The sequence below is a fragment of the Schistocerca serialis genome, chromosome 1 (genome assembly GCF_023864345.2).
Source record: "Schistocerca serialis cubense isolate TAMUIC-IGC-003099 chromosome 1, iqSchSeri2.2, whole genome shotgun sequence".
In the NCBI taxonomy this organism is placed as follows: domain Eukaryota; kingdom Metazoa; phylum Arthropoda; class Insecta; order Orthoptera; family Acrididae; genus Schistocerca; species Schistocerca serialis.
In genome coordinates this window covers 928735122-928761631 of record NC_064638.1, presented here as the reverse complement: position 1 = coordinate 928761631, position 26510 = coordinate 928735122, and the positions used below count along the sequence as shown (strand labels likewise).

The following is a 26510-nucleotide window of genomic DNA, read 5'->3' as shown; positions in this document are numbered from 1 at the left end:
TGTGTGTATTTCTGATGAAGGCCATGTCAGCCGAAAGCTCATTTTCTGGCAGTCTTTTTGTAGTGTCTATCTGTGAATCAGCATCTCTACTATATGGTGAATAGCGACTATCCTTATCATATTATTGTTGCATTCCATCTTGGATTTTCCATTGTTTAAATTCATAATATCAGATGGTGTACACTGAAATGCAAAGAATTTTTACATCCACAGTTCTTTGGTTGAGTTCTGAATTTGCTTTTGTTGAGTCAGTTATTTTACATCATTATTACTGTATTAATGTGTAATATCTGTGCTAATAAAAGCTATCAATGACTGACAAATAAATTTAAATATAGCTTATTTTTCTAGCACACCCTCTGCACTTTGTTTAAGTTATATTAAAGTCTTCTGTATGCCTATATGATTTCTTTTCATTTGTCACCATTATATCTGCCCTATCTTGTTGATACTATTTTCATTAGCACCACATCAACATGATTATTTGTTCTTCAAAGTATGTATATGGATTTGTCAAGCTGTTTCACGGTTTTAGAAAGTGATTTATTTTTTCTTCTCTTTTTGATCACTAATTTTTTTTCTTTTTGAATCTCTGGAATCATTAAAGAAAGATTTGTAACCTAAATAATTTACTTATGTTTGTATTATCACCTACAAACTCTTACCTCATCTCAGAATGATACTTAACTATTGTAAAACTACAGAGTACTTTTGTACTGAAAAATTGAAAATTTAGTTTGCAATTTGAGTGCTGCTGCTGGTAATGGCAGCATTTTCTTTGTTCAAAACTAACTTTTTATTTATTTTTATGATGGACTTTTCTGATACTGATTAATTATTGAGGGGCTAATAAATAGATTTGCTCATTTTATATTTTAGCTCCCAGTTATTTTATTGTAGTTTAAAATTGTGTTAAACAAAGGAATTAGTAGAAATTACTTTGGCACTTAATGATTAATTTGCTTATTCTCTTCTATAGACTGACAAAGTAAGTATACCACACTCATTAGTGCATCAGGTATTTTCCTCCATTTCATACCTTAAATTTGAGAGCATCCTTGTCATATGGGCTAGGAGTGTAATCAACAAGGGCCCGAGCTCTCCCTATAACTGGTCCAATTATGGAAGTATCACAGTCTTCAGCTGATATTGAACTATGATTACTGCTTGCTGGTACAAGGGCCTGGGTACCTGTTTGAGACAAGAATGAAGTAACTGTAACACATTTTCATTGCTTAAGAAATTATTTATACAAGGAAGCCAATAATTTAAAAGCATGAGAGCAGAAGCTCATTGTGTAAGCCAAGGTGGTTAACATGCATCCATGTTCCCGTCTCTGGGTAGAATAAAAAGTTAAAAATATTTTCAATGTGCGCAATGATTTAATCTTGGTTCTCAGCTACAATTTCACGGTTTTCCAACTCATTAAGATCAAAACATATTCTAAGCTCACTGGACAATATGTCACCTCAGCGCATATGTACAGATGAATCCTGAAGCCTTCACAGATTGTGCAGAATCAAGTCACATGCTCAACTGCACACCCATTGCCCCTATGTGAGCACAAGGCAGCAGTAATCACTGAGACACTGATGTTTCAAGCAGACATTGGATGTAAACATGGGTAAATGTAAGGACATGACACAGTAGCAAAAAGGGGAAATTATGTTTGGCTGTACCCATGGCCATATGGTATGTGAAGTTGCTGTTTCACAGCAGACTGTTCAACATGTGTGTGTGTGTGTGTGTGTGTGTGTGTGTGTGTGTGTGTGTGTGTGTGTGTGTGTGTGTGTGTGTTTGAGGTTTACGGGCGCTAAACAGCGGGGTCATCAGCGCCCATGTTCAACATGCCTACAATCAGAGGCCATGAAATGCAATTTCAGAATTGTGGTCATAGTAAGACCCTGACAGAGAGAGACCAGAGACATTTGTCACAGCTTGTGAACCAGAATCACTTCCTGACCTAACAGGTCTAGCTGCAGGCAGTGAATGAAGGCCCATCCCACCTGTTATCAAGATAACATTTGGTTAGGAACTGCATGCAATGAACATTTGGAGTCAGGCCATTGCTCACTCAGGCAGATAAAGGCAATAACAACAAAGTTCATAGAGCTGGAAGGATATGTGACTGGTTTTCTGAACACTGAGCCACCCTATTATATCTCGATTGGCATGCAAAATCACCGGACTTGAATCCCATAGAAAATCTGTGGGATATGCTGAAGCGACAAGTAAAACACCGACATCAGCATACCAGCAGTTTGATGGAATTGCATGCTAAAAGCCTCAGTAAAGGCCTTACCTGGATGCAGTGTACCTGCACAACCTTGTGGATTCAGTTCCTAATCAAATCCAGGTGTTTATCAAGTCCGGGGGCAGAATTACATGGTATTAAATTAAGCTTGCAATGATTTCGCTAAGGGTCATTTTTTGTCCAGTGAGCTTATTTTCATAATCTTATACATGGTATTAGTGACAGCCTTGAAACTAAAACCAAGCAATATTAATTTTCATCCTGCATCAACCCATTTCCTCCCCATGGATCTAACTTTTATGAGCACTGTATGCTCTACACAAAGTAATATTTTACCCTTCCCTATCTATTCATCTCTCACCATCACTTCTCACTACTGAAATACCAGATACAGCATGGTTCTGTTACTACTCTTCTGTACTTCAGTTTTACATGCATATGTCAAAAGTCAGAACAAAAATTTAATGTAGGAAGTGTGGTTTGTAAGGACATTCATGTGCAGGCTCTTGTTCCTGAGACAATGGAGAGGAGATATTCAGTATTTAGATCTGCTTCTCTAGCTGATGAATGAGGTCTGTGAAATAATCTGCTATTTTAAAATTTTCAGGTACTTGTTCCATAAACTTATTCAGCTATCTGTCTGACTCAACTGTTACTTTTATAGAAAAATAAATTACAGGATAGCGAAATCAGTTTATAGAGTCCATAGACACATACAAACACTCTCCTCCTGCTGACTGAGCTCACCAGTTTAAGATAAGCTAGTGATACCACACATTGTTGCAGACATGCATGTTGATCATTACAATAGAGGAGAAGAAGTAATACCACTGGAAAACTGAGATAGTAATAAAAGATGTTTCCATTCTATTGAATTTTGACCCAAACATTAAAGATATCTTTTGTAGTCTTAAACAAAACTTCTCTCACAGTATTTTAAAATTTTTGTTGAGCCCTAAGAAGATACACACATCTCTCCTTGCCTTGTTAACAAATAGATATTATGTTCATTATCCTGATATACACCAAAAACTCCTTCTAAACCTGAGCCCAACCACAAAGTTGTGTCCCTTTGTGATACAGATCCATCCAGGATTCAAATAATTGAACTCATTCCTGATCATGCCCTAGAGTGGTATTTGTTAACCAATATAAATCCCCTTCTGTGCCTACTTTGGTCTCGTTTTAAACCCCAAAAGACAAACAGAATAGTTAGATAGAAAACTTTTCTCATACATCAAACCACCACCTTCTATTCTTCCCGCGTTATTCGCATTACATATTGTATTGAAAGAAAAGCCACATGTGAATGTATCTATGTCTGCTACCAGTTTCACTGTAACTACTGCACAGCATTCTACAAGTGTATGACCACCATCAGTCTAGTTTAATGGTCAACTTTTAGGACTGAGGACCAACTGGATCATTCAGTTGTGGATCATGGAGCTAATCACAATGTGGTTTATTTCTTGGTTGTCTTGCCTATCATGCTATCTGGTGCCTGCTCCATAACCCCAGATTTTCTGGACTGCATGAATGGGAACTGTGCCTCTGACATAGTTTTCATTCCGACAACTCCTACTTCAGTCTCTATTGGTCGGTCTCTTCCACCTGCCTGTATGCCCATATCAGCTCCCACCTCATTCCTTCCTTCTGCCTCTAAGGAACTTCATCTTTCATTAGTACTTTCCTAATATATCCTATCTAATTCATATCTTCTTCTCTTTATGTTTCACTTGTCTTGTCTAATTTGTTTATCATCCATGTTTTACTTCCGTACAAGAATACACTCCTTACAAATACCTCCAGAAAATACTTCCTAACACTAATTTATATTTGATGCTAACAAATTTTTCTTTTTTATAAATGCTTTTTTTGCTATCAACAGTTGAATCTGATATCTTCTCTTCTTCATCCATCATCAGCTGCTTTGTGTCTCAAATAGCAAAATTGAAAGTGTCAGCAGAAGAAAGTGTCAGCAGAAGAAAGTGCTAACATTCAAATTAGTAAGGATTAGTCTGAACACAGTACCTACTGTGTTCTTTCACCTGCTGGTAACATGTAGTTCCAAAAGTATTACTAAAAAACATATTCTACTATACAAACTGCTTTCTCTTATTGTACTTAAGTTCTTGTCTTGGAATTTAGCCAAACATATAACACACAGTAACACAAAATATGCTCTTGTGAATTAACACTTTCTTCTGCAACCTCTTCAATTCATCAACTACTTTTAGTGTCTCATTTCCCCTATATAATTCTGTTAGCATCACCTAACTTAATTTCACTACATTCTATTACCCTTGTTTCATCTCTGTTGAGATTCATCTTATAATCGCCTTTCAATACATCATCCATTCTGTTCAACTGATCTTCCAAATCCTTTGCTGTTTTTGACAATTTACAATGTCATTGGCAGACCTTTAAAATTTTACCACCCCCCCCCCCCACCCCCCCCCCCCCCTCAAATTTCAAATTTTTCTTTTTTGTTTCCTCTACTACTTGTCCAATGTACATATTAAGTGACACCCAGCAGATGCTACAACCTTGTCTCATTCCTCCATTACTATTTCCCTTTCATATCCTTTGACTCTTCTAACTGCAGTCTTGTTTTTTACAAATTTTAGAAAACCTCTTGATCCCTATATTTTATCACTGCTCCCTTAAGATTCAAAGATTGTATTTCAGTCAGCATTGTCAAATGCTTCCTCTAAACTACAAATATGTATATAATACGTAGGATATCTGTTGAGTCTACCCTCTAAGATAAGTCATGGGTTCAGTATTGCCTCAGATGTTTTTACATTTATTTGGTGCTCAATTATAAGGTACCACTTTTTTATTTACAAAATACTGCAAGGAAGCATTGTCAATAGAAATAATGTGTTTGCAGTGTTTTATTCCATGATGATATTGTAATGAGAGGAAGTGCAACTTTAATGAGACCACATTTTCATACTTTCCTCTGCTTCATTTCTAATGTCATTTTTCTTTAATCCAACAAAATCAAAGTTATAGATATGGAAAACCAAACTGGTTGAAGCAATTTCTTTTCAGCTATAATACATCATGCATAAAAGAAAATAAAACAAGGGTAGTCACATAAAAAATAAATAAAAATTCTGATTAAAAATTGTAACAGCTTCAAGGACTTGTATATGCATTCTAACAATTTAATAGTTAGTGTCTGTAAAAAGATCATGAGAAATGCTGGTAATTATACAAATATGAATTTCTAGGTAAAAGCTGATGCAATGCTTCTACAAAGGTAACATGAGTTCATTATCTTACTAAATGGCTCTAAAGTCTGCAGCATGTATGAAACAAATGCCACCCAGTTTCTTAAAGAAGTACTGTAAAGTAAAGGACAAATGATAAAAATTCTGTTTGGTGTATGAAAAACAAAACAGTCTTAGTTCCTGTAGCTCAGATAATAACCTGAAAGACTGATAATGAGATTTAATAGTGAAAGATGAATAACACCTCATACACAGAAAAATCTCAGAAAAGAATTAAACACTTGTTGTATTAGTTTCTGCAATGGATACAGAATGCTTCTATTTTCTTCTTGCAGACCAAGATTATTCTGACAAATGTTTTCAGAAAGAATGTTTAACATGGTCTTTTGATATAATTTAGATCACAGGGTCATTAACTTCTATTTGCTTAGTGTGACAGAATACAACCTTGCCATATGGAATATGGGACTCGTAGAACATACTGAACAGTGAAATTCATAGGGAGTCTTATGTAGACTAATTGAGAGACAAAGTGTCGTGCACCATTGATAAATGTACTGTCTGGATGAAAGGCGGCAGAATAACTCAAAAGTTTAAGACCATTTTAGTAACACATAAGAAACAGATTCAAAAAATGAAGTTTATAAGTGATTAATACAGTTATTTTATGAGTACATTCATCCCTTAGTTAAACTGAAATTACAATTTTATGTTATGGGAGAATATTTCTTCTGGCCTTAAGTCCTATATCTTGATACTCCAAACTCTGATTTAGCATTTGAAAAAGTACATACTGGAGCCAGAGCCACTGGGTAAGCTCTCTACAGAGCTTGTTGAGGGAAAAGCTTTCTCCGTACCATCAGCTGCAGCTGACCGAAGGCGTGACCCTTTCTTCTGTACATCCTGTCTCAGCCCCTTAGAACGTGTACTCAGAGTCACACCCGCTCGGCATCCTGACTCCGTCTGTCATGGATCAAAGAGAGATCATACATATTACTATGTGAATGACAACATGGTAATCATAAAAATAATAATTTCTGAACTACAACACAAAATTATATCCATCTTATTAACTAAGACTTAGAAAGTGGTGAACTATAATAATATATTTTATGTGAAGTTACATCAGGATTAGAAACAACAAAACAGCAAGTTTGATTTGATGTCATTCTTTCAACCTAATATGTGACTGTTTGAACATGACAGTTCTTCTCTTGTCACAATCTTGCTGGAGTTGGAATGTTTTTACCTTCACATTCGTGGGCCAACTTAGGTGGCCAGGTATAACAGATGAAGAATCTGACCTATAGGTCAGTTTCACATTTTTCTTACATACAAAGCAGTAACAGATACGAAACTCATGATAAGTGCCAGAAGATACTGTATGGTCGACTTGGCACCAAACCGAAAAATGTAGGATTTGTATTCTGGTAAATATTTTCTGGGACACAAAATCACTCACTGTTTTGTCTTGCACTTTTTTCAAAATATATTTATTACACTTGTAGTAACAGTAACAAAAAAAAACACTTTTCTTCAGAAAACTGTATCGTGTCCAAGAATAAGTGAACCTCTTTTCTCTCTCTCTGTCTGAAACTTCATTAAACTCACTTTCCATGAATCTCATTAACAATGAGCAGAACCTTCAAGAATATGACTTGACTGAAAAATGTATATTAAATTATGTGTCTTAACTGCATAGTGCTGTTTAACAACATTATATTAAAACACCTCATCACTGTATGTACGGTCTGTTTTAAGAAAATAGATGCTGCTGTTCTATTTCGGGCTGCTGTTGGTTAATCACAATCTTTACATTTACAAGGGCAAAAGAAAACTTTCACATGATAACAGATATTTTTATACAGCCAAAGATACCATTTTTGCATAATATGACATCCTTTACATTTTTAGTTTGGTGTACCTAGATGTTATCAACGCTGTTGACTAAGTGTGTGTTTTGTTGTAAGGTTTTTTTTTCTTAATTTCAAATTTCTTTCAGTATTTGCAGCATCTTAATGCAAAATCCAACAGATATACATACATGTAAAATGCAAATGTTAAATAGAACATTCCTTGAGTCACCTTTTCCAAGAACTGGTACAAAGAAGGAGTTTTTGGAAAAGAGTACTTACAGCATGAACTGTAACTTGCTGTACACTCTGTAGCTCCTCTTGATCTTCATAATCAGAACTCTGACTTGGAGAAAGACCTTCTTCACTTGCACTGCTTCTGCTCTGTTCATGACGAAAATAAATATTATTCATATACAGTTTGTGTATGTGCTGTGTAAGAGCTCATGTCTTATTTGTGTAACATCTATTGAGTTTCCTATCATTAGAAGAGCTCAGAATTAATGGCAGAATGCATACTGTTTAAAAATCTCTCCAGGATATTAAAGGAAAAATCACTATGACTTTGGATGAAGTAATATCATTGATGTACTTTTAAGGTTTGCAGTAAGTGTTATAATGTGACTCTTTTGTCTGGAACACTGATCAAAAGACAAGAAAAATTTTAATCAGTAGCCACAAATACATGAACATAACAGATTAAGGGACAAAGGTTGCATTTATGCTTCCACCTCACTGCTGGTCAGCATGGCCCAGCTATGATGAATCAAACCCACTGAGTCTTACCAGCCCATTTAATGTGCACCACCATTGCTTGATATGCTGCTTGCAATGATTCTCACCATGCTGCTCTGTGTTTCGCACTGTGACCATCACTGTATGTCCTGAAACTTGAGCCCTGATTGGCTGCTTCTAGGTCACTACAGCAATGCCACATTTACTATGCTAGCTACATGAACAGCTGTGCCACTATTGCTCCCAGTGAGCAGCAAGGCTGTAGCATAAATGCAACAAAGCTACCAGCTAGTTGTGAGGTGCAACATGCCAGTAGAGAGATGCCAGCAGCAAGGATACAACATAAATGTACCCTTAGGTTTCAAGCACATTGAAGATATATACTGGTTAAGTGTGATCATACTCTGTTGATGTCAATTAGTCAATTTGGAGGACTGGTAATTTGGATAGCAGCCTAGAAAGACAGATGTTCTGTCAAAAAATTTTCATAGGAGTTGCACATACTAAATTCATTATTCGTAAGATTAATGTGAAAAGTTAATTATCAGGAAAGTACTAAACTGACCCTTTAATACACTTTGCCTGAGTAATGGTGTGACTAGCTGGTCTCTGAAATGTACCACTTCTATATTATGGTCACACCACATTTATCATGCAAATCTGTGTTAGGAAAATATCATGTAAGTGTGCAACTGAAATTATACTTTAACAACATTTGCAATGCAGGCATATAAACATAAAAAACTAGTCACCATCAAGAAATTGTATGCAACTGTGACTCAAACCTGAATAAATGACAATCAAATTTGAGTTATTGATCCTTTCACTTCACAAATGTTGGTATTATATAAAACAGTTAATTTTTGTTGGGTACTCAAAAAGGCAAAAATACAAGCCTCTAAAAAAATCAAATTACTACACAACAAGGAGTAATTATACAGTACTCTTTATACAAACAAAGAGGATGACATCCATAGATGAAATATGAAATTACGAGCCTACAGCCACATGTGTCACGTAAAATGTAACAGGGAAAAGAATAATGCAAAATCATCACCAAATGCACATGAAACATGTGAACAAGGAATGAATAGCTTACTATACACTAACAAAGGTGAGTGACACATAAATCTTAATTGATAGGAAAGAGAGAGACTCAAGGAGTAATGTATTCTTATAATAAACAAAAACAGAAAACTGCAACCGTTTATTCATACTTCACAACAAAAATAGCTTTTGTAATAGATTATATGACAATAAGTCAGTAGTTTCAGAGATTCCAGGTGAGGAGAAAAGGTGTTCCTATATTCAACTGATATTTATGTATAACTAACATATAAACTATTTTTGAAAAATGTTATTGTAAACTAAGAGAAATATTACTAGATCTAAAGATATAAAACTTTTTTGTTAAATTGTTATAAACTGTACTTACTGTGTATCCCATAGTTTTTCGAAAATGTCGTCCCTTGCCCATTGTCATGTGAGAAATGTAGGAAGGTGATGAAATATTAGTTGGATTTTCTGTCTGTTCAGAACGACTTGTTTCTATTGACATTGTGGACAGTCGTGATCCTGTAGATAGGACATTTGTTTTTCAGTTTTTGAGTAATATGCAGCAATATATTACAGAGTAAATAAAATTTTTCTTTATGGTACACATGAAAGTAATAGTCTGAATGCTACAGACTGTACAAGGAAAAATATTTGTTACACAATTTTGAAACTGTGTCATCATGAAACAACCCATACCAACACAAAACAATTAAGATTTTGAACGGGAACTCAAGTTTTAGGTTTTTAATTATATCTGATCACATGTATTGCCAGTAAATATGATGGGTTTCTCAGTCATTCAGTTTAATTTTTCAATATTATTGTTAAACAGACCTATGTCTTTGAATTCCTAGCATTTACTACAAATGACAACACATATGGAGACACTAAAATTTTATGTATTACTGACATCTGTTTGTTCTTTCTCAAATAGTTCTGGCAGCTTTGATTGCATATTTTATGATTTCATACAGTTTTTGCACAGTACAAAATGGAGAGGGACTACACTTATTGTGTGCAAACACAAGGAGGATTGACAGCGGTACAGAAACAGCATTGGTCGTGATTCACAGGTTTCAGTCTTCTACTCAAATCTTCAACGAAACTGGGGCACTAGTGGCAAAAGCTGTGACACTTTTGGTGCTATTGAAATCCCAAACAGGTACCCATGTGGCATTATAGGAACATAACTTCACCTGGTTCTCAACTTTTTCACCTTTCTAAAGGGAAAAGAAGTATGAGAGACTGGGTCTGTTCCACTTCCTCTCAGTTTTTTGCTCGCTGTGCAATCCAAGTGTCTTCTGGACTTCCTCTCTCACTATCTGATGAAGAACACTTTTGAAATCAGTTCCTTCCTCCATCACAGACATCAATACAATGTTTGGAAGCTGTTCAAACTTCTTGCTCGTAATTCTTTTTTGACGCATTGTCTCGATGTACTGGCACCATTTTATGAAGTCGTCTGCTGTCAAAACCTCCTTCAGGAGTAGGGCATGATACATGTCCTTAGCAACACCCTCCATGAGATGTGCAACCTTATCTTCCTCCTTCATTCTAGGATCGACTATTTTACACAGCTCCAAGACATCTTGAATGTAGGATGCTGTAGTTTCTCCTGGATGCTGTGCCCTGCACTTTAATTTATCTTCAGCCTTGCACTTCTGTCATTGTGTGTTGCCGAAGTACTTGTGCAGTTCCAACTGGAATACTTCTCAGTTTGTGAGCTTCTCCTCATTGTTCTCATACCATTGCTTGGCAGTGCCCTCCAAGTAGAAAAATATGTTAGCTAAACACACGGTGTCATCCCTTTTGTTAAATGTGGCTATACGCTCATATACCTTCAGCCACTGATTTGGATCTTGGCCATCGTCACCAGAGAACCCGGAAGGATATCTCATGTGATGGCATACAGTTGCTGTCATCATAACGTCCTCTTCTTCTTCTTCTGTCTCCAATAGACTGCGATCTGTTGAATATGGCTCGAACGCGGGTTTCTCGCCGCGTAAACAGCGGCTGTCATGGCCTGATGCCTGCGTCATCGATAATGTGCGCTATGACAAGTTCCAATACCCAGAATCTCCACCAGAATAATTTCACGTACAAGAATGTGTAATTAGATGAATGATGAACACTAACTTCACTTAACGCAGGTTTATTCAGCACTTGCACATACAAGAGCGCAGTGCCAACTGCCTCTGGCCAGAACACATACTGTATATATACAGTTACAGAACATTCCAGTACAATGATTCTTGATATTTGTGGATACTTCTAGAATGTACTCAAACCAAACATAGAAGTTAAAATTTTACAGTTCAGGTGAGTTTTGAACTCATGACCCTCCTTGCAACAGTCTAGTATCATAACCACTACACCACAGTGACTGTGCTACTCAACTTCTTCCATGACAATATTGAAAGTAAAATTTTGCCAACTAATCTGACTAAAAGCCCTAAGAAGTTTTGGTCTTCTATACAATCAATAAGTGGGTACAAATAATCTATTCTGTTGCTCTGTGACCATATTGGCACAGAAATGGAAGACGATAGAGACAAGGCCAAAATACTGAAATTGATCTTCCAGAACTCTTTCATCCTGGAAGATCCTAATATGATCCCTCTATTTAACCATTGCACAAATGCCAACATGGCAGATTTTGAGATAAGTGATCATTTAATATAAAAGCAACTATAATTGCTTAGCAGTGGAAACGTATCTGAACCAGATGAGGCACCTGTAAGATTCTGTAGGGATTCTGTAGGTTATCAAAGCTCACTTGAGCAACAAGGGGTACTGACCAACTGAAAAAGAGGCACAGATCATTTCCATTTACAAGAAGGGTCATCAATCAGTTGTACAATTATGGAACATGTTATATACTCAATAAAAATTAACATGGATTCCACAAACAGAGATCTTGAAAAAGCAGCTCACTTGTCTGCCCATCAGATCTAAAGTGCCACAGCCATCAGCACTCAGATTAATGCCATGTTCCTTGACTTCAGGAAGGTATTTAACACAGTTTCAAACTGCCATTTAGTGAAAAAAATAGATGCTTATGAATATTGGGTCAGATTTGTGACTTTATTCAAGAATTCTTTGCAGACAGAACTCATCACAGTGCTCCTAATAGGAAAAAATTAACACATCTAAGTGCTCCAGGGAAGTGTGATAGGACTGTTACTGTTCTCACAATATGTAAATAATCTAGCAGAGAATGTCAGAAGTTCCATGAGGCTGTTTGCAGAGAACAGGTGACTCTGAACATAAATAAATATAACATATTGTGCATTGGTAGGCAAGTAATCCACTGTAGCTGAAGTTATGAATGATGGCAGACGAGTTTAGGCTCATTTGGCACAACTACATCATGCATACTCCAACAGCCAGTGAGCGTTCAGTACTGTTCTGAGTGCTCTGTTATGAATGCCGTAGCTAATGCCAGCATTAAAAGTGATTGTAGCAAGTTGTTTAGTGAATCTGTATTTCATTTGTAGCAAGTTGTCATCGTTGATAGGAGGGGTTAAGTGATAAATTTTGCACAAGCTAGTGTGAGAAATAATTTGCAGGATATACACTTCCTTCAAGCAGAGAGCACACACTTGTGTATATTTGTACCTGTTGCTTGGAATTGTCAGTCATGCCATTCCTGTCTGTGCCTCAACATGCATAAACCATGATCTTTCATGGGTTGGACTATAGTGTACGATTACAATATTGATGTAACATAACTGGAAACAGCAACTGTTGTAAAATACCTAGGAGTGCTGGAAATAGTAACTAGTATAAAATATCTAGGAGTAACAATCCAGAGTAGTCTGAAGTGGACTCACCACATATAACAGATAGTAGGAAAAGCAGATGCCAAGATGAGATTCACAGGAAGAATTTTGTGGAAACATAATTCATCCACGGAAGTAGTGGCTTACAAGGCACTTGTTCAAGCATTTCTTAAGAATTTATCATCAGTGTAGGACCCCTACCAGTTAGGATTAATACAAGAGAGAGACAAGATTCAATGAAGAGTGGCAAATTTCATCATGGGATTGTTTAGACAGGGCAAGAACATTATAGAGTTGCTCAACAAACTCCAGTAACAGATGCCACATGAGAAGAGTTGTGCATCTTTGAAAGGTTTACTATGGAACTTCCAAGTGAGTACATCCCAGAAAGAGTTGGGTAACACATTACTTCCTTCCATATAAGTCTTGTGAAAAGCTCACAACAAGAGAATCTGAAAAATTAAACCTAATAAGGAGGTTTAGTACCAATCATTCTTACCATGCACAATTCATGGATGGTAGAGAGAAGGGGAGAGAGATAGTGGCACCAAAAGTACCATCTGCCACACATCATAAAATGGGTTGTGGAATAGAGATGTAGACAGCAGTTAACATCCATTCAGTTTTTCTCCACTCTTTTAGTGTGATGAGGAGATGTGGAGGAAACCATCTCCTGCTCGTAAGAAAAAGAGGAGAAATCGTGAGCTTCATCCCCCTTGTGTAATACTGCCAGCACAAAAAATGACACCAGTGTAATGTGCTTCATGGTAACCCTTTATCTAGTTAAAACTGACCTGCAGGAGTAATTAACATCTAATCAAAGACAAAAAAAAAAAAAAAAAACCAGCTTGAAAATGGAGACTGCTTCATGAACAATTTTTACAAAAAAGGGCATAACAAAGGAAATACAGTGTTGACAAAAGTACTATAACTATTACTGGTCACTACAATGTTGTTGTATTACACGGCACAACACACTTGATAAAAATCTTTTGAATACTGCCACATAAGGACAAAGGAATCAAGAAGCAAAGAGAAAATTCACAGATAACGTCTACCGTTGCCCTCTACACAGCGCTTTTGTTGGCTCATCACTGACAGTTACTGGTGCGAATGTCATCCACTGCTTTCTAGACTGGTGTGCAGCATATAAAATTTGCAATGGGGAGATACGCAGTAGCAAGATGTGTGTATGTATAGTAATAGTGATACACCAGACAACAGTGCTATTCTGCTGCATCTATGTGTTGTAACAACTATGGCCTGCATGTTGAAATCCGGTGTTGATTTCCATGTTAGTGAGTGAACAGTGATACATACAAGGAATGTTCAATAAGTAATGCAAGACTTTTCTTCTTGGCCTGTTTCAGTTGGAAAAATGTGGAATTTGTTGTGGGACATCATGGTGTATTCCTGCTTAAGACTCTGAAGTTTCATGAAGTTACAATAGCTGACAGTGCTATATGTAGGTTTTAAATTGGCGTCTGGATCAGGGGCGTGTTACAAGCAGAGAGCTGTCACTGAGTTTCTTTCCATGGAAAATCAGAGTATCACAGTACACACAGATGATTACAGAATGTCTATGGAGACCTGGCAATCAACAAAAGCATGGCGACTCATTGGTCCAGGCATCTGTCATCACCACAGCAAGGTCCAACAAACCTCACCGATCTCTCATATGCCCGCCAGTTGCACCGCTGTGACTCCTGCAAAGTTGAAATATGTGGACACTCTCATTCAAGAAGATCGATGAATCACACTCAAACACCTTGCTGACCAACTGGACATTTTTGTCGATAGAACTGACACATTCATCCACCAGTTGGGTTACTTAAAGATGTGTGTCCACTGGGTTCCTCACCCCGTAACAGGAGACCATAAAGAGCAATAAACACCACCTGTGCGAAATTGCGTGCATGTTATGAGGTTGACCATGACAATCTTTTGTTCAGCACTGTCATGGATGATGACACATGGGTTCATCACTTTGAACCAAAAACAAAACAGCAATGGATTGGCACTACACCACCCCTTCTCCAAAGAAAAAGTTCAAAGCCATACACTCAGCACGTAAAGTCATGGCAACTGTCTTCTGGGACTATGAAGTGGGTATTCTGTTTAATGTCCTGCCACATGGTGCAATGATCAATTCTGAATGTATTGTGCTACCCTCAGGAAATTGTAGAACTGACTTCATGTGTTCATCGTCACAAAAATGTAAATGAACTTCTCCTCCCCCATAACATTACAAGACCTCACCCAAGTCTGTACACCTGAGAGGAGCTCACAAAACTTCATTGAACTGTTCTTCCTCATCCACCCACAGCTCAGATTCCCTTTCTCTCCTTTTCTGCTCCCCCCCCCCCCCCCCCCCACCTCTCCCATTCCATGCTCTCCATCTCACCTGCAGCACTTCACTGTCCACCCCCCCCCCTCCCCAATACTATCTGTCCCCTTCCTTGCCCCAGCATCCTCCTTACCCCCGCCCAATCACCACTCCCATCATGAACTGCTGCTGCTGCTCGCAGTGTGGTTTCAGTTGCCCGAGACTGTAGTCATGTGTATGAGGTGGGTGTGCATGTGCGTATGTGTGTCTATTGTTGACAAAGGCCTTAATGGCCGAAAACTATAATTGGGAGAGTCTTTTTGTTGTGCCTATCTGTGACTCAGCATCTCTGCTATATGGTAAACAGATATATAAATATTATTACATGACTCTACCAACAATTTAAATTTATTTTGATACAATTGCCTTGTGTCACATTGTATATTGTTGAAAAATATTTCGCCAACATGTAAAAAATTATTTTTTACTTTACTTATTCAAGTCTAACAAATGTCCAGTAAGTCTGTGTTACTGATTCCATATGAGTGCACATGTGATCTAATTGCATAAATGTGGACATTGTATTTGGCATGCGTAATTACTATGAGTATGTGTCAAAAGGAAACTAAGTATTTTGTGTTCAACAAAGTATTGCCTCCAAGAAATTAAGTTACTTGAACCAAAGATACATCTAATAGCTTCCTTCTGGCAGAGAAAGACTTCTTTTGCCCCAGTGGAGCTTCTACAAAGAAGTTTCCCACAGTTTAAGTGTGTATGGAAAAAGGCATAGTATGCCATAAGCATGAGCTCTTTACTTACACAATCTTTAGTTTCCTTAGGAGATACAAAACTCTTGCCAACTTACTGTGGATCTTTCTTGTGTGGGTATTCTGGCAAATAGAGAGATGCCTAACAGTTCTATGGAGTGCACCAGTTAATTTTCTACATTATTAATATGGGAAATGAACATGAACATATGTTTAGTTTAACTGTTATTTAATATCAATCTCTTTTCTGAGAACCACTGTGTTGCATTTTCTAGCATGAGGTTGTTCTTTCGTGTGACAAACTGTACATCTTTATGTGATGTGAAGAAATCTGTGTCATTGGTGGACATCATGGATTTATGTGGTAATATGTTGGGCAAGTCATTCACATAGACAATAAGTAAGAAAGTTTGCAGCACAAGCCCTTCTCAGAAGCCATATTCTACATTCAGAAGGCCAGATTTGTTATTTGAATTAACGACGAATATGAACAGCCAAATATGGTTTCAGTAGTTCTAGTTCTGTCTCAGTTATTCCATATCTGTCAAATTTCTTAATGTAAAACAATGACAAAGGCCTTGGTTAGATCTACTTGGATGGTATAACTGTGCTGCCTATTTTCAGAACTGCCTTAATTGTTAATAGCCCACTTCAGAAACAATATTGGACTTTGTTAAGTAGGTTGTTAGACTAAAAAAGAAAAAAATTATTTAACTAGTCTGTCAGTACTTGTACTAATGATATAGGTCTTTAATTTTGGGCAGCACAGTTGTCTGTTTTGGGCAGTATGGAAATGCTACCTCTCTAAACATACCGCTTATAAGGTAAGATACAAAAGGTGAATCACTTGTTAGGCGTAGAGTATTTATCATCAATGAGAGATTAGAGCGCGCACGGAGGCTTTCAGACAGTCGTTCTTCCCGCGAGCCGTGCGCGACTGGAACAGGAAAGGGAGGTAATGACAGTGGCACGTAAAGTGCCCTCCGCCACACACCGTTGGGTGGCTTGCGGAGTATCAATGTAGATGTAGATGTAGATGTACAGTATTGTCCATTAATCTTCATATTTACTTATTTTATGATTTAGTGTACATTAAAGTTATGTATTGAATAATCATCATTTCTGTAATTTATATGGAAATTATTTTTGTCATCAAAATACCCACAGTGCTGACACTGTCTTGATTTATTGAAATGGAGATTCGGAACTGGGATTTTTTCCTTTTTTTATGATAATCATAATAAGAGACAGGACATTGTAGTTTCCAGAGACTGAAGTTAAAGTTGGGAAAACCACATCTCCAGCTACAGTGCAATGTGCAGGCACTGACATAAATTGGCAAGACATGTATTTTGTCAGGGTTCCACCATTCTGGACTTTGGTGAGAAAAGTGGCATTTCATAAAGTCAAGCAATGTTTAGTACAAGTGGCATGGCTGGCTCACCTGTGCACAGGTTCCCTATTGGCTCTAATGGAGTGGATGTGAGCAAAAATGCAATTGGCACAATGCTGAACCTTACACCACCGCAGAAGAAATAGAGTGCTATCAATTGTGAGTTATTGATGATCTACACAGACATTAAACAGTTTTGATTCCCCATTGAAGGATGACATTTTACAATTTTTACTGACCACAAACCACTAACTGGTTTATACCAATGCACAACAGATTGTGACGCACCATGGCAGTACAGACAAGTGGAATATATAGCCCAATTTACAACAAATGAGCATCACATTTCAGATAGAAACAACATTTCTGCAAACTGGCTGCTGCAAAATTGCCCAGCCTGCAATGGCGCCATGAGTTGACATAGCGGCCCACAAGCTTGAGAATACAGTGCAGCATGACTTGCTCAAAAGTGAACACACAGCCCTGCAGCTGTGACAAATTTTTGTTCCATATTGAGCCATTACCATCTGCCGTGACACGTTCAAAGACAAACAATGCACACATTGCCACAGAATTTCCTATGCCGAAAGCAAGATTTTCACAGATACATGAAGATTTAGAAGGACTGTTACCCTACTCTGATAGTTACTGCTATTTAGTTACCATAGTGGATCATTTCATGATGTGACCTAAAGTTACTCCCATACCAGACATCTGGTGGAGTTGATTGCAAAGGTATTGTTGCTTACAAGGTTTTCCAGGTTTGTCATTCTTCAAGCCATTATGACTGACCATGGATGCCAGTTTGAACTGCAGCTGTTTAATGAGCTGCTTCAACTACGCAGCTGCAACCATCTTTGCACCACTAGCTACCATCTCGGGCTGAGTGGCTGCATCACACACTAAAGGTGGTGCTAATGTGTTACTCACTGGTGTATGGATGCCTAGCTGCTGGCATTTCTCAGCCTGCACATAACAGTAATGGATGGCCTGCAGTGTCCACCAGCCCAACTGGCCTACAGCGAGCAGTTGCATGTGCCAGGTGAACTCATTGTACCTGCAATACTTCAGCCAACTACTCCAGTAACTGTGACAGAATTTGTACAACAGTTCAGCTCCCACATGAGATGTTTGCATGCAGGCCCACCTGTCAGTCATGGATAGAGAAGGGTTTTCATCCATAGACATCTGCATACAGCATCACATGTCTAGGTCAGAGATAATGTTCTCCACAGCCTAATTTTGAAAGTGAAGAACACTTTCAAGATTGACCAGAATGGCAGACATGAGAAGTCCACATAGAGCAACTAACGATTGCCTACCTCTACCAGGAGGAACCTCTGCAGCACCATCCTGTCAGTTTTCCACCAACCTGCACCAAGCCCTACAATACTGAGTGATGCTGCAGCCTCCCAGAAGACTCAAGATGGAGGCCTACACTATCCTCTATCCTCCCCCCCCCCCCTCCAGCTGATTGTCCTGATGGCTTGCCAAAGGTTAAACTCTAGTACCCCGACGCTCCTGGAGTGCCTGGGTTTAAAAAGGGGAGGGGGGGGGGGGCGCTCATGTGGCAAAATCAGTTACTATGCAAGTAGCCGGCACAAGAGACAAATGATGAATCGCTGGTCTGGAAGAGAGTATTTATTATCATTGTAAAATTGTGTTAATTATTCTTTGTGTTTATGTTGGTTAAGATTTGGTGTGCAATAAAGTTACGTATTGGATAATAATCATGTCTACAATTTATATGGGAAGTACTTCTTGCCACCAAAATACCCATAAGTGGAATGGATACTGTGCTGCTATCTATTATTCTTTTACGATAAAATTAGAGGAACCATATATGTCTTTAGTCCTGGAGTACCTCAGTTGTCTGGGTACATCCAGTATATCCTTAGGATAGATTGCTCAGCACAAAAATTTGCAAGTCTATCTTCAGCTCTGCTTCTTGTGAACTGGGAAGTCTATTGATATTGTCATCCAAATTATTTTCATCTGGCAGAATTTGTGAAATCCTATTGTTTAGGATCGGAGCGTGGAATGTCAGATCCCTTAATCGGGCAGGTAGGTTAGAAAATTTAAAAAGGGAAATGGATAGGTTAAAGGTAGATATAGTGGGAATTAGTGAAGTTCGGTGGCTGTAGGAACAAGACTTTTGGTCCGGTGATTACAGGGTTATAAATACAAAATCAAATAGGGGTAATGCAGGAGTAGGTTTAATAATGAATAAAAAAATAGGAGTGCGGGTTAACTACTACAAACAGCATAGTGAACGCATTATTGTGGCCAAGATAGATACGAAGCCCACACCTACTACAGTAGGACAAGTTCATATGCCAACTAGCTCTGCAGATGACGAAGAAATAGATGAAATGTATGACGAGATAAAAGAAATTATTCAGGTAGTGAAGGGAGACGAAAATTTAATAGTCATGGGTGACTGGAATTCGTCAGTAGGAAAAGGGAGAGAAGGAAACATAGTAGGTGAATATGGATTGGGGGGAAGAAATGAAAGAGGAAGCCGCCTTGTAGAATTTTGCACAGAGCATGACTTAATCATAGCTAACACTTGGTTCAAGAATCATAAAAGAAGGTTGTATACCTGGAAGAATCCTGGTGATACTAAAAGGTATCAGATAGATTATATAATGGTAAGACAGAGATTTAGGAAGCAGGTTTTAAATTGTAAGACATTTCCAGGGGCAGATGTGGATTCTGACCACAATCTATTGGTTATGAACTGCAGATTGAAACTGAAGAAACTGCAAAAAGGTGGGAATTTAAGGAGATGGGACCTGGATAAACTGAAAGAACCAGAGGTTGTACAGAGTTTCAGGGAGAGCATAAGGGAACAACTGACAGGAATGGGGGAAAGAAATACAGTAGAAGAAGAATGGGTAGCTCTGAGGGATAAAGTAGTGAAGGCAGCAGACGATCAAGTAGGTAAAAAGACGAGGGCTGATAGAAATCCATGGGTAACAGAAGAAATATTGAATTTAATTGATGAAAGGAGAAAATATAAAAATGCAGTAAATGAAGCAGGCAAAAAGGAATACAAACGTCTCAAAAATGAGATCGACAGGAAGTGCAAAATGGCTAAGCAGGGATGGCTAGAGGAAAAATGTAAGGACGTAGAGGCTTGTCTCACTAGGGGTAAGATAGATACTGTCTACAGGAAAATTAAAGAGACCTTTGGAGAGAAGAGAACCACTTGTATGAATATCAAGAACTCAGATGGCAACCCAGTTCTAAGCAAAGAAGGGAAGGCAGAAAGGTGGAAGGAGTATATAGAGGGTTTATACAAGGGCGATGTGCTTGAGGAGAATATTATGGAAATGGAAGAGGATGTAGATGAAGACAAAATGGGAGATAAGATACTGCGTGAAGAGTTTGACAGAGCACTGAAAGACCTGAGTCGAAACAAGGCCCCGGGAGTAGACAACATTCCATTAGAACTACTGATGGCCTCGGGAGAGCCAGTCATGACAAAACTCTACCATCTGGTGAGCACGGTGTATGAGACAGGTGAAATACCCTCAGACTTCAAGAAGAATATAATAATTCCAATCCCAAAGAAAGCAGGTGTTGACAGATGTGAAAATTACCGAACTATAAGTTTAATAAGTCACAGCTGCAAAATACTAACACGAATTCTTTACAGACGAATGGAAACACTGGTAGAAGCGGACCTCGGGGAAGATCAGTTTGGATTCCGTAGAAATGTTGGAACACGTGAGGCAATACTAACCTTACGACTTATCTTAGAAGAAAGATTAAGAAAAGGAAAACCTACGTTTCTAGCATTTGTAGACATAGAAAAAGCTTTTGACAATGTTAACTGGAATACTCTCTTTCAAATTCTGAAGGTGGCAGGGGTAAAATACAGGGAGCGAAAGGTTATTTACAATTTGTACAGAAACCAGATGGCAGTTATAAGAGTCGAGGGGCATGAAAGGGAAGCAGTGGTTGGGAAAGGAGTGAGACAGGGTTGTAGCCTCTCCCCCATGTTATTCAATCTGTATATTGAGCAAGCAGTAAAGGAAACAAAAGAAAAATTCGGAGTAGGTATTAAAATTCATGGAGAAGAAGTAAAAACTTTGAGGTTCGCCAATGACATTGTAATTCTGTCAGAGACAGCAAAGGACTTGGAAGAGCAGTTGAACGGAATGGACAGTGTCTTGAAAGGAGGATATAAGATGAACATCAACAAAAGCAAAACAAGGATAATGGAATGTAGTCAAATTAAATCGGGTGATGCTGAGGGAAATAGATTAGGAAATGAGACACTTAAAGTAGTAAAGGAGTTTTGCTATTTAGGGAGTAAAATAACTGACGATGGTCAAAGTAGAGAGGATATAAAATGTAGACTGGCAGAGGCAAGGAAATCGTTTCTGAAGAAGAGAAATTTGTTAACGTCGAGTATAGATTTAAGTGTCAGGAAGTCATTTCTGAAAGTATTTCTATGGAGTGTAGCCATGTATGGAAGTGAAACGTGGACGATAACTAGTTTGGACAAGAAGAGAATAGAAGCTTTCGAAATGTGGTGCTACAGAAGAATGGTGAAGATTAGATGGGTAGATCACGTAACTAATGAGGAGGTATTGAATAGGATTGGGGAGAAGAGTAGTTTGTGGCACAACTTGACTAGAAGAAGGGATCGGTTGGTAGGACATGTTTTGAGGCATCAAGGGATCACAAATTTAGCATTGGAGGGCAGTGTGGAGGGTAAAAATCGTAGAGGGAGACCAAGAGATGAATACACTAAGCAGATTCAGAAGGATGTAGGTTGCAGTAGGTACTGGGAGATGAAGAAGCTTGCACAGGATAGAGCAGCATGGAGAGCTGCATCAAATCAGTCTCAGGACTGAAGACCACAACAACAACAACATATTGTTTAGCTTATTCGCATTTAAAGGAACAGGTAAATTTTCTGTAGTGACCCCTGTTTCCGCTCTAACTATTTTCCAAGCTGTTCGAAATTCATTACTAGATTGAGAAACGTAGTTGGCAATGGCCTTTTTCTTTGTGGAAATGATTTCTTTTCTGCAAATCTCTTTTAATTAGGTGTGTGAATGTCTACACTCATTATTAGTGCAAGATTGGTCACAGTAATTTTTTAAGAGAATCCTTCAATTATTCTAAGGTCAGTTATATTTCTCTTCTGTTTCTCCTTTGCGTTTAACCTCTTGTGTTTACATATGAGGGGACACTACTCATTAATGATAGTCACAATGATATGAAATAAATAATTACAAGCATCACTTAATGACATGTTTTTCATGACAGTGGTACACCAATCAAGGCTCAAAAGTCTTTGTGTGTAATTTGTTACATACATAATACACTCCTGGAAATGGAAAAAAGAACACATTGACACCGGTGTGTCAGACCCACCATACTTGCTCTGGACACTGCGAGAGGGCTGTACAAGCAATGATCACACGCACGGCACAGCGGACACACCAGGAACCGCGGTGTTGGCCGTCGAATGGCGCTAGCTGCGCAGCATTTGTACACCGCCGCCGTCAGTGTCAGCCAGTTTGCCGTGGCATACGGAGCTCCATCGCAGTCTTTAACACTGGTAGCATGCCGCGACAGCGTGGACGTGAACCGTATGTGCAGTTGACGGACTTTGAGCGAGGGCGTATAGTGGGCATGCGGGAGGCCAGGTGGACGTACCGCCGAATTGCTCAATACGTGGGGCGTGAGGTCTCCACAGTACATCGATGTTGTCGCCAGTGGTCGGCGGAAGGTGCACGCGCCCGTCGACCTGGGACCAGACCACAGCGACGCACGGATGCACGCCAAGACCGTAGGATCCTACGCAGTGCCGTAGGGGACCGCACCGCCACTTCCCAGCAAATTAGGGACACTGTTGCTCCTGGGGTATCGGCGAGGACCATTCACAACCGTCTCCATGAAGCTGGGCTACGGTCCCGCACACCATTAGGCCGTCTTCTGCTCACGCCCCAACATCGTGCAGCCCGCCTCCAGTGGTGTCGCGACAGGTGTGAATGGAGGGACGAATGGAGACGTGTCGTCTTCAGCGATGAGAGTCGCTTCTGCCTTGGTGCCAATGATGGTCGTATGCGTGTTTGGCGCCATGCAGGTGAGCGCCACAATCAGGACTGCATACGACCGAGGCACACAGGGCCAACACCCGGCATCATGGTGTGGGGAGCGATCTCCTACACTGGCCGTACACCACTGGTGATCGTCGAGGGGACACTGAATAGTGCACGGTACATCCAAACCGTCATCGAACCCATCGTTCTACCATTCCTAGACCGGCAAGGGAACTTGCTGTTCCAACAGGACAATGCACGTCCGCATGTATCCCGTGCCACCCAACGTGCTCTAGAAGGTGTAAGTCAACTACCCTGGCCAGCAAGATCTCCGGATCTGTCCCCCATTGAGCATGTTTGGGACTGGATGAAGCGTCGTCTCACGCGGTCTGCACGTCCAGCACGAACGCTGGTCCAACTGAGGTGCCAGGTGGAAATGGCATGGCAAGCCGTTCCACAGGACTACATCCAGCATCTCTACGATCGTCTCCATGGGAGAATAGCAGCCTGCATTGCTGCGAAAGGTGGATATACACTGTACTAGTGCCGACATTGTGCATGCTCTGTTGCCTGTGTCTATGTGCCTGTGGTTCTGTCAGTGTGATCATGTAATGTATCTGACCCCAGGAATGTGTCAATAAAGTTTCCCCTTCCTGGGACAATGAATTCACGGTGTTCTTATTTCAATTTCCAGGAGTGTATTATTCCAGTTTAGTGTCTTCAGTTTGTCCCTATAATTTTCAGGAATAAAGTGGAGACGCTGAACCTCATTGTATGCACATCACCTCAGTATTCAGCATGTGACTGAATCTGTGGTATCTTCAGCCAAATGCACACATGTTCTCTGTCTGTCGATAATGTGTAATGTTGCTACCAGTAGGCCTAAGCAAGCTATCTATGACAATGATGTATACTGTTTATCTAATGAGTGTTCTGTTTAGATGCTCCATCTGCTGTAGTACTGGAATTAAATGTTTTTTTTTCTAAATTTGCACATCATGTGGAAAAATTGCATAACAATTTCCCTTTATTGCTCGCCTCACTGCATTTTGACACCAAAGTGAACACATTAATATCTAATGATATTCCTGAAGGAAGAAAGTAAACACTAAAACAGAAAACAGGATCAAATATGAATAACAACATAAGCATTAACAAGAATCATGTGGAACCATAAAATGAAAGAAAAGCTAACAATGCCCATAGCAGATAAGTAAGTAATCTTGTTTTACTTATTTCTTTGATGCCTACAGTGCAGGTTGGTTATCTCTAAATGGTTCTCTCAGCTAATTCCTTTCAGCAGCAAAATGAATAATTAGCAAGGCTGAAAGGCTTGTCCCTAGTCATATGAAATAGAGTCTGTACTTTTAAGTCTACTGTTATTGAATGGTAAGACACCACCCACACCTATGCTCTGAACATCAGATCCAGCATAGTCTCCACTCTCCCGGTGACTGCTTGTGATAATTGGTCCAGAAGGAGGTACAAGAAGACCACGTCTTGCTGAAGAACGCTGCACTCCACCTATTGTTTGTGCTCGTGCCCAGGAGCTGCTGCCAGTTTCCCTTGGAACAGATATGTCTCCTGCTGACCTCAATGAGATCACTCCTTCACCATGAGGCTGTTGCCTTAGGTTAAGTGTAAAACATACCCTGCAAGGAGAGATACACAGGAGATATTACCCTTTTTTTAAAAATTTATTCTACAAGCTAAAAGATAAATACGGACATGAAACAACTTACAGAAGGGAAAGACAAGAGTAACAATGGAAGTGGAGCAAGGGGTATTCAGGTTATGTTACTGGACCTTCACGCAAATTATATATTATCTTACTATTACAGTAATTTTTACTGTCAAAGACTAGACAGTTCTTTGAAGTTATTTAAAATATTTGAACATTTTAAGTGCGCTGTACAAAAATCAATTGTTTTACAATTTATTCAAGACATATGTACATATTTTTAAATAGGAACAAACAGCCGTTACTGGAAAGAATGATATCACATATATGACCGAATTATTTCACCTTTTCTAAATATCTGAACAGATGATGAAATCAGTGATATATGTAAGCTTTGTGCAACACATTAATAAGTACTTTGTTACATCGCTTTATGAACCAGAGCTTCTTTGACACAAATACAACTTCACTTACTAACTTAACTCATTAGTTTTATAATCCAGAACAATTGTGCAACCAATGACAAAGATAAAAACAAACACCTCTAATGATGATCTAAATATTCAAATCAAATGACAAGATTTTAGAAATATGAGAAAATTATAATAAATAAGATTTCCTTTTGTGGATTAGTGCTCACGACACATAATATTATTTATGAATGAGCACTACTATCCAAAAGCTTTTAAAGTTAGGTTTTGGCTCTTAGCAGAATATTGAAGACAATTTTGATGCCCTGGAAACTAAAAGTGCGTCATAACCCTGTGAGAATTACATGGTGGATTTGCGACATTTAGCCACTGGTTCCATTGTGTTCTGACAGGACAGGGCCAGTACTGTACCTTTTAAAGTTGCTGAATCCATGGGATTAAGTGATATTATGTCACCAACAGCACACTCATGGTAACTAGGCTGGAGTTGTTGTTAACCAAGAGAGTAAGTGTATTGAACAAAAATGGAAAATTTTATTATTTATATGTTAAGTTGGTTGCAGTTCAAAGAGACTGACAAAATTCCATCAAATAAATAAAAGTAGGAACCTTTTAACATACCTCCCATTTTGGATAGTGGCAGTTGGAACAGGTTGTCCACCCATGAGAAAGTCTTCTGGATCACTCTCATAGGGTGGCTCATCATACCAGTGTGGTCCAAGACCAGAACATCTTGCATCATCATCATACATATAGGTATCATCTGAAAAAACATTCCTAAATTTTAAACCTGCCCCTAAGGAGGTACATTAAGTGATTACTATTTTTCCTGATTTGTACAATCCTAGAACACACAAGATTACACAACACCAAAATATATGGATAACTGACAGGTACAAAATTATCACTGAATATCATAATCTGTTAC

The 26510-nt window shown here is 38.8% G+C and overlaps 1 protein-coding gene across 1 annotated transcript in view; it reads right to left on the bottom strand.

Moving 5' to 3' along the window:
• Nucleotides 1-26510, bottom strand: part of LOC126449168 (SAM and SH3 domain-containing protein 1-like) — a 438055-nt gene that overhangs the window by 20168 nt on the left and 391377 nt on the right. Inside the window, exons 8-13 of the mRNA XM_050091015.1 lie at nt 26204-26345; nt 24878-25122; nt 9517-9656; nt 7629-7730; nt 6288-6456; nt 1040-1191 (exon numbers count right to left, since the gene is read on the bottom strand). Coding sequence (XP_049946972.1) covers nt 1040-1191; nt 6288-6456; nt 7629-7730; nt 9517-9656; nt 24878-25122; nt 26204-26345 — 950 coding nt within the window. The remainder of the gene's footprint in view (nt 1-1039; nt 1192-6287; nt 6457-7628; nt 7731-9516; nt 9657-24877; nt 25123-26203; nt 26346-26510) is intronic.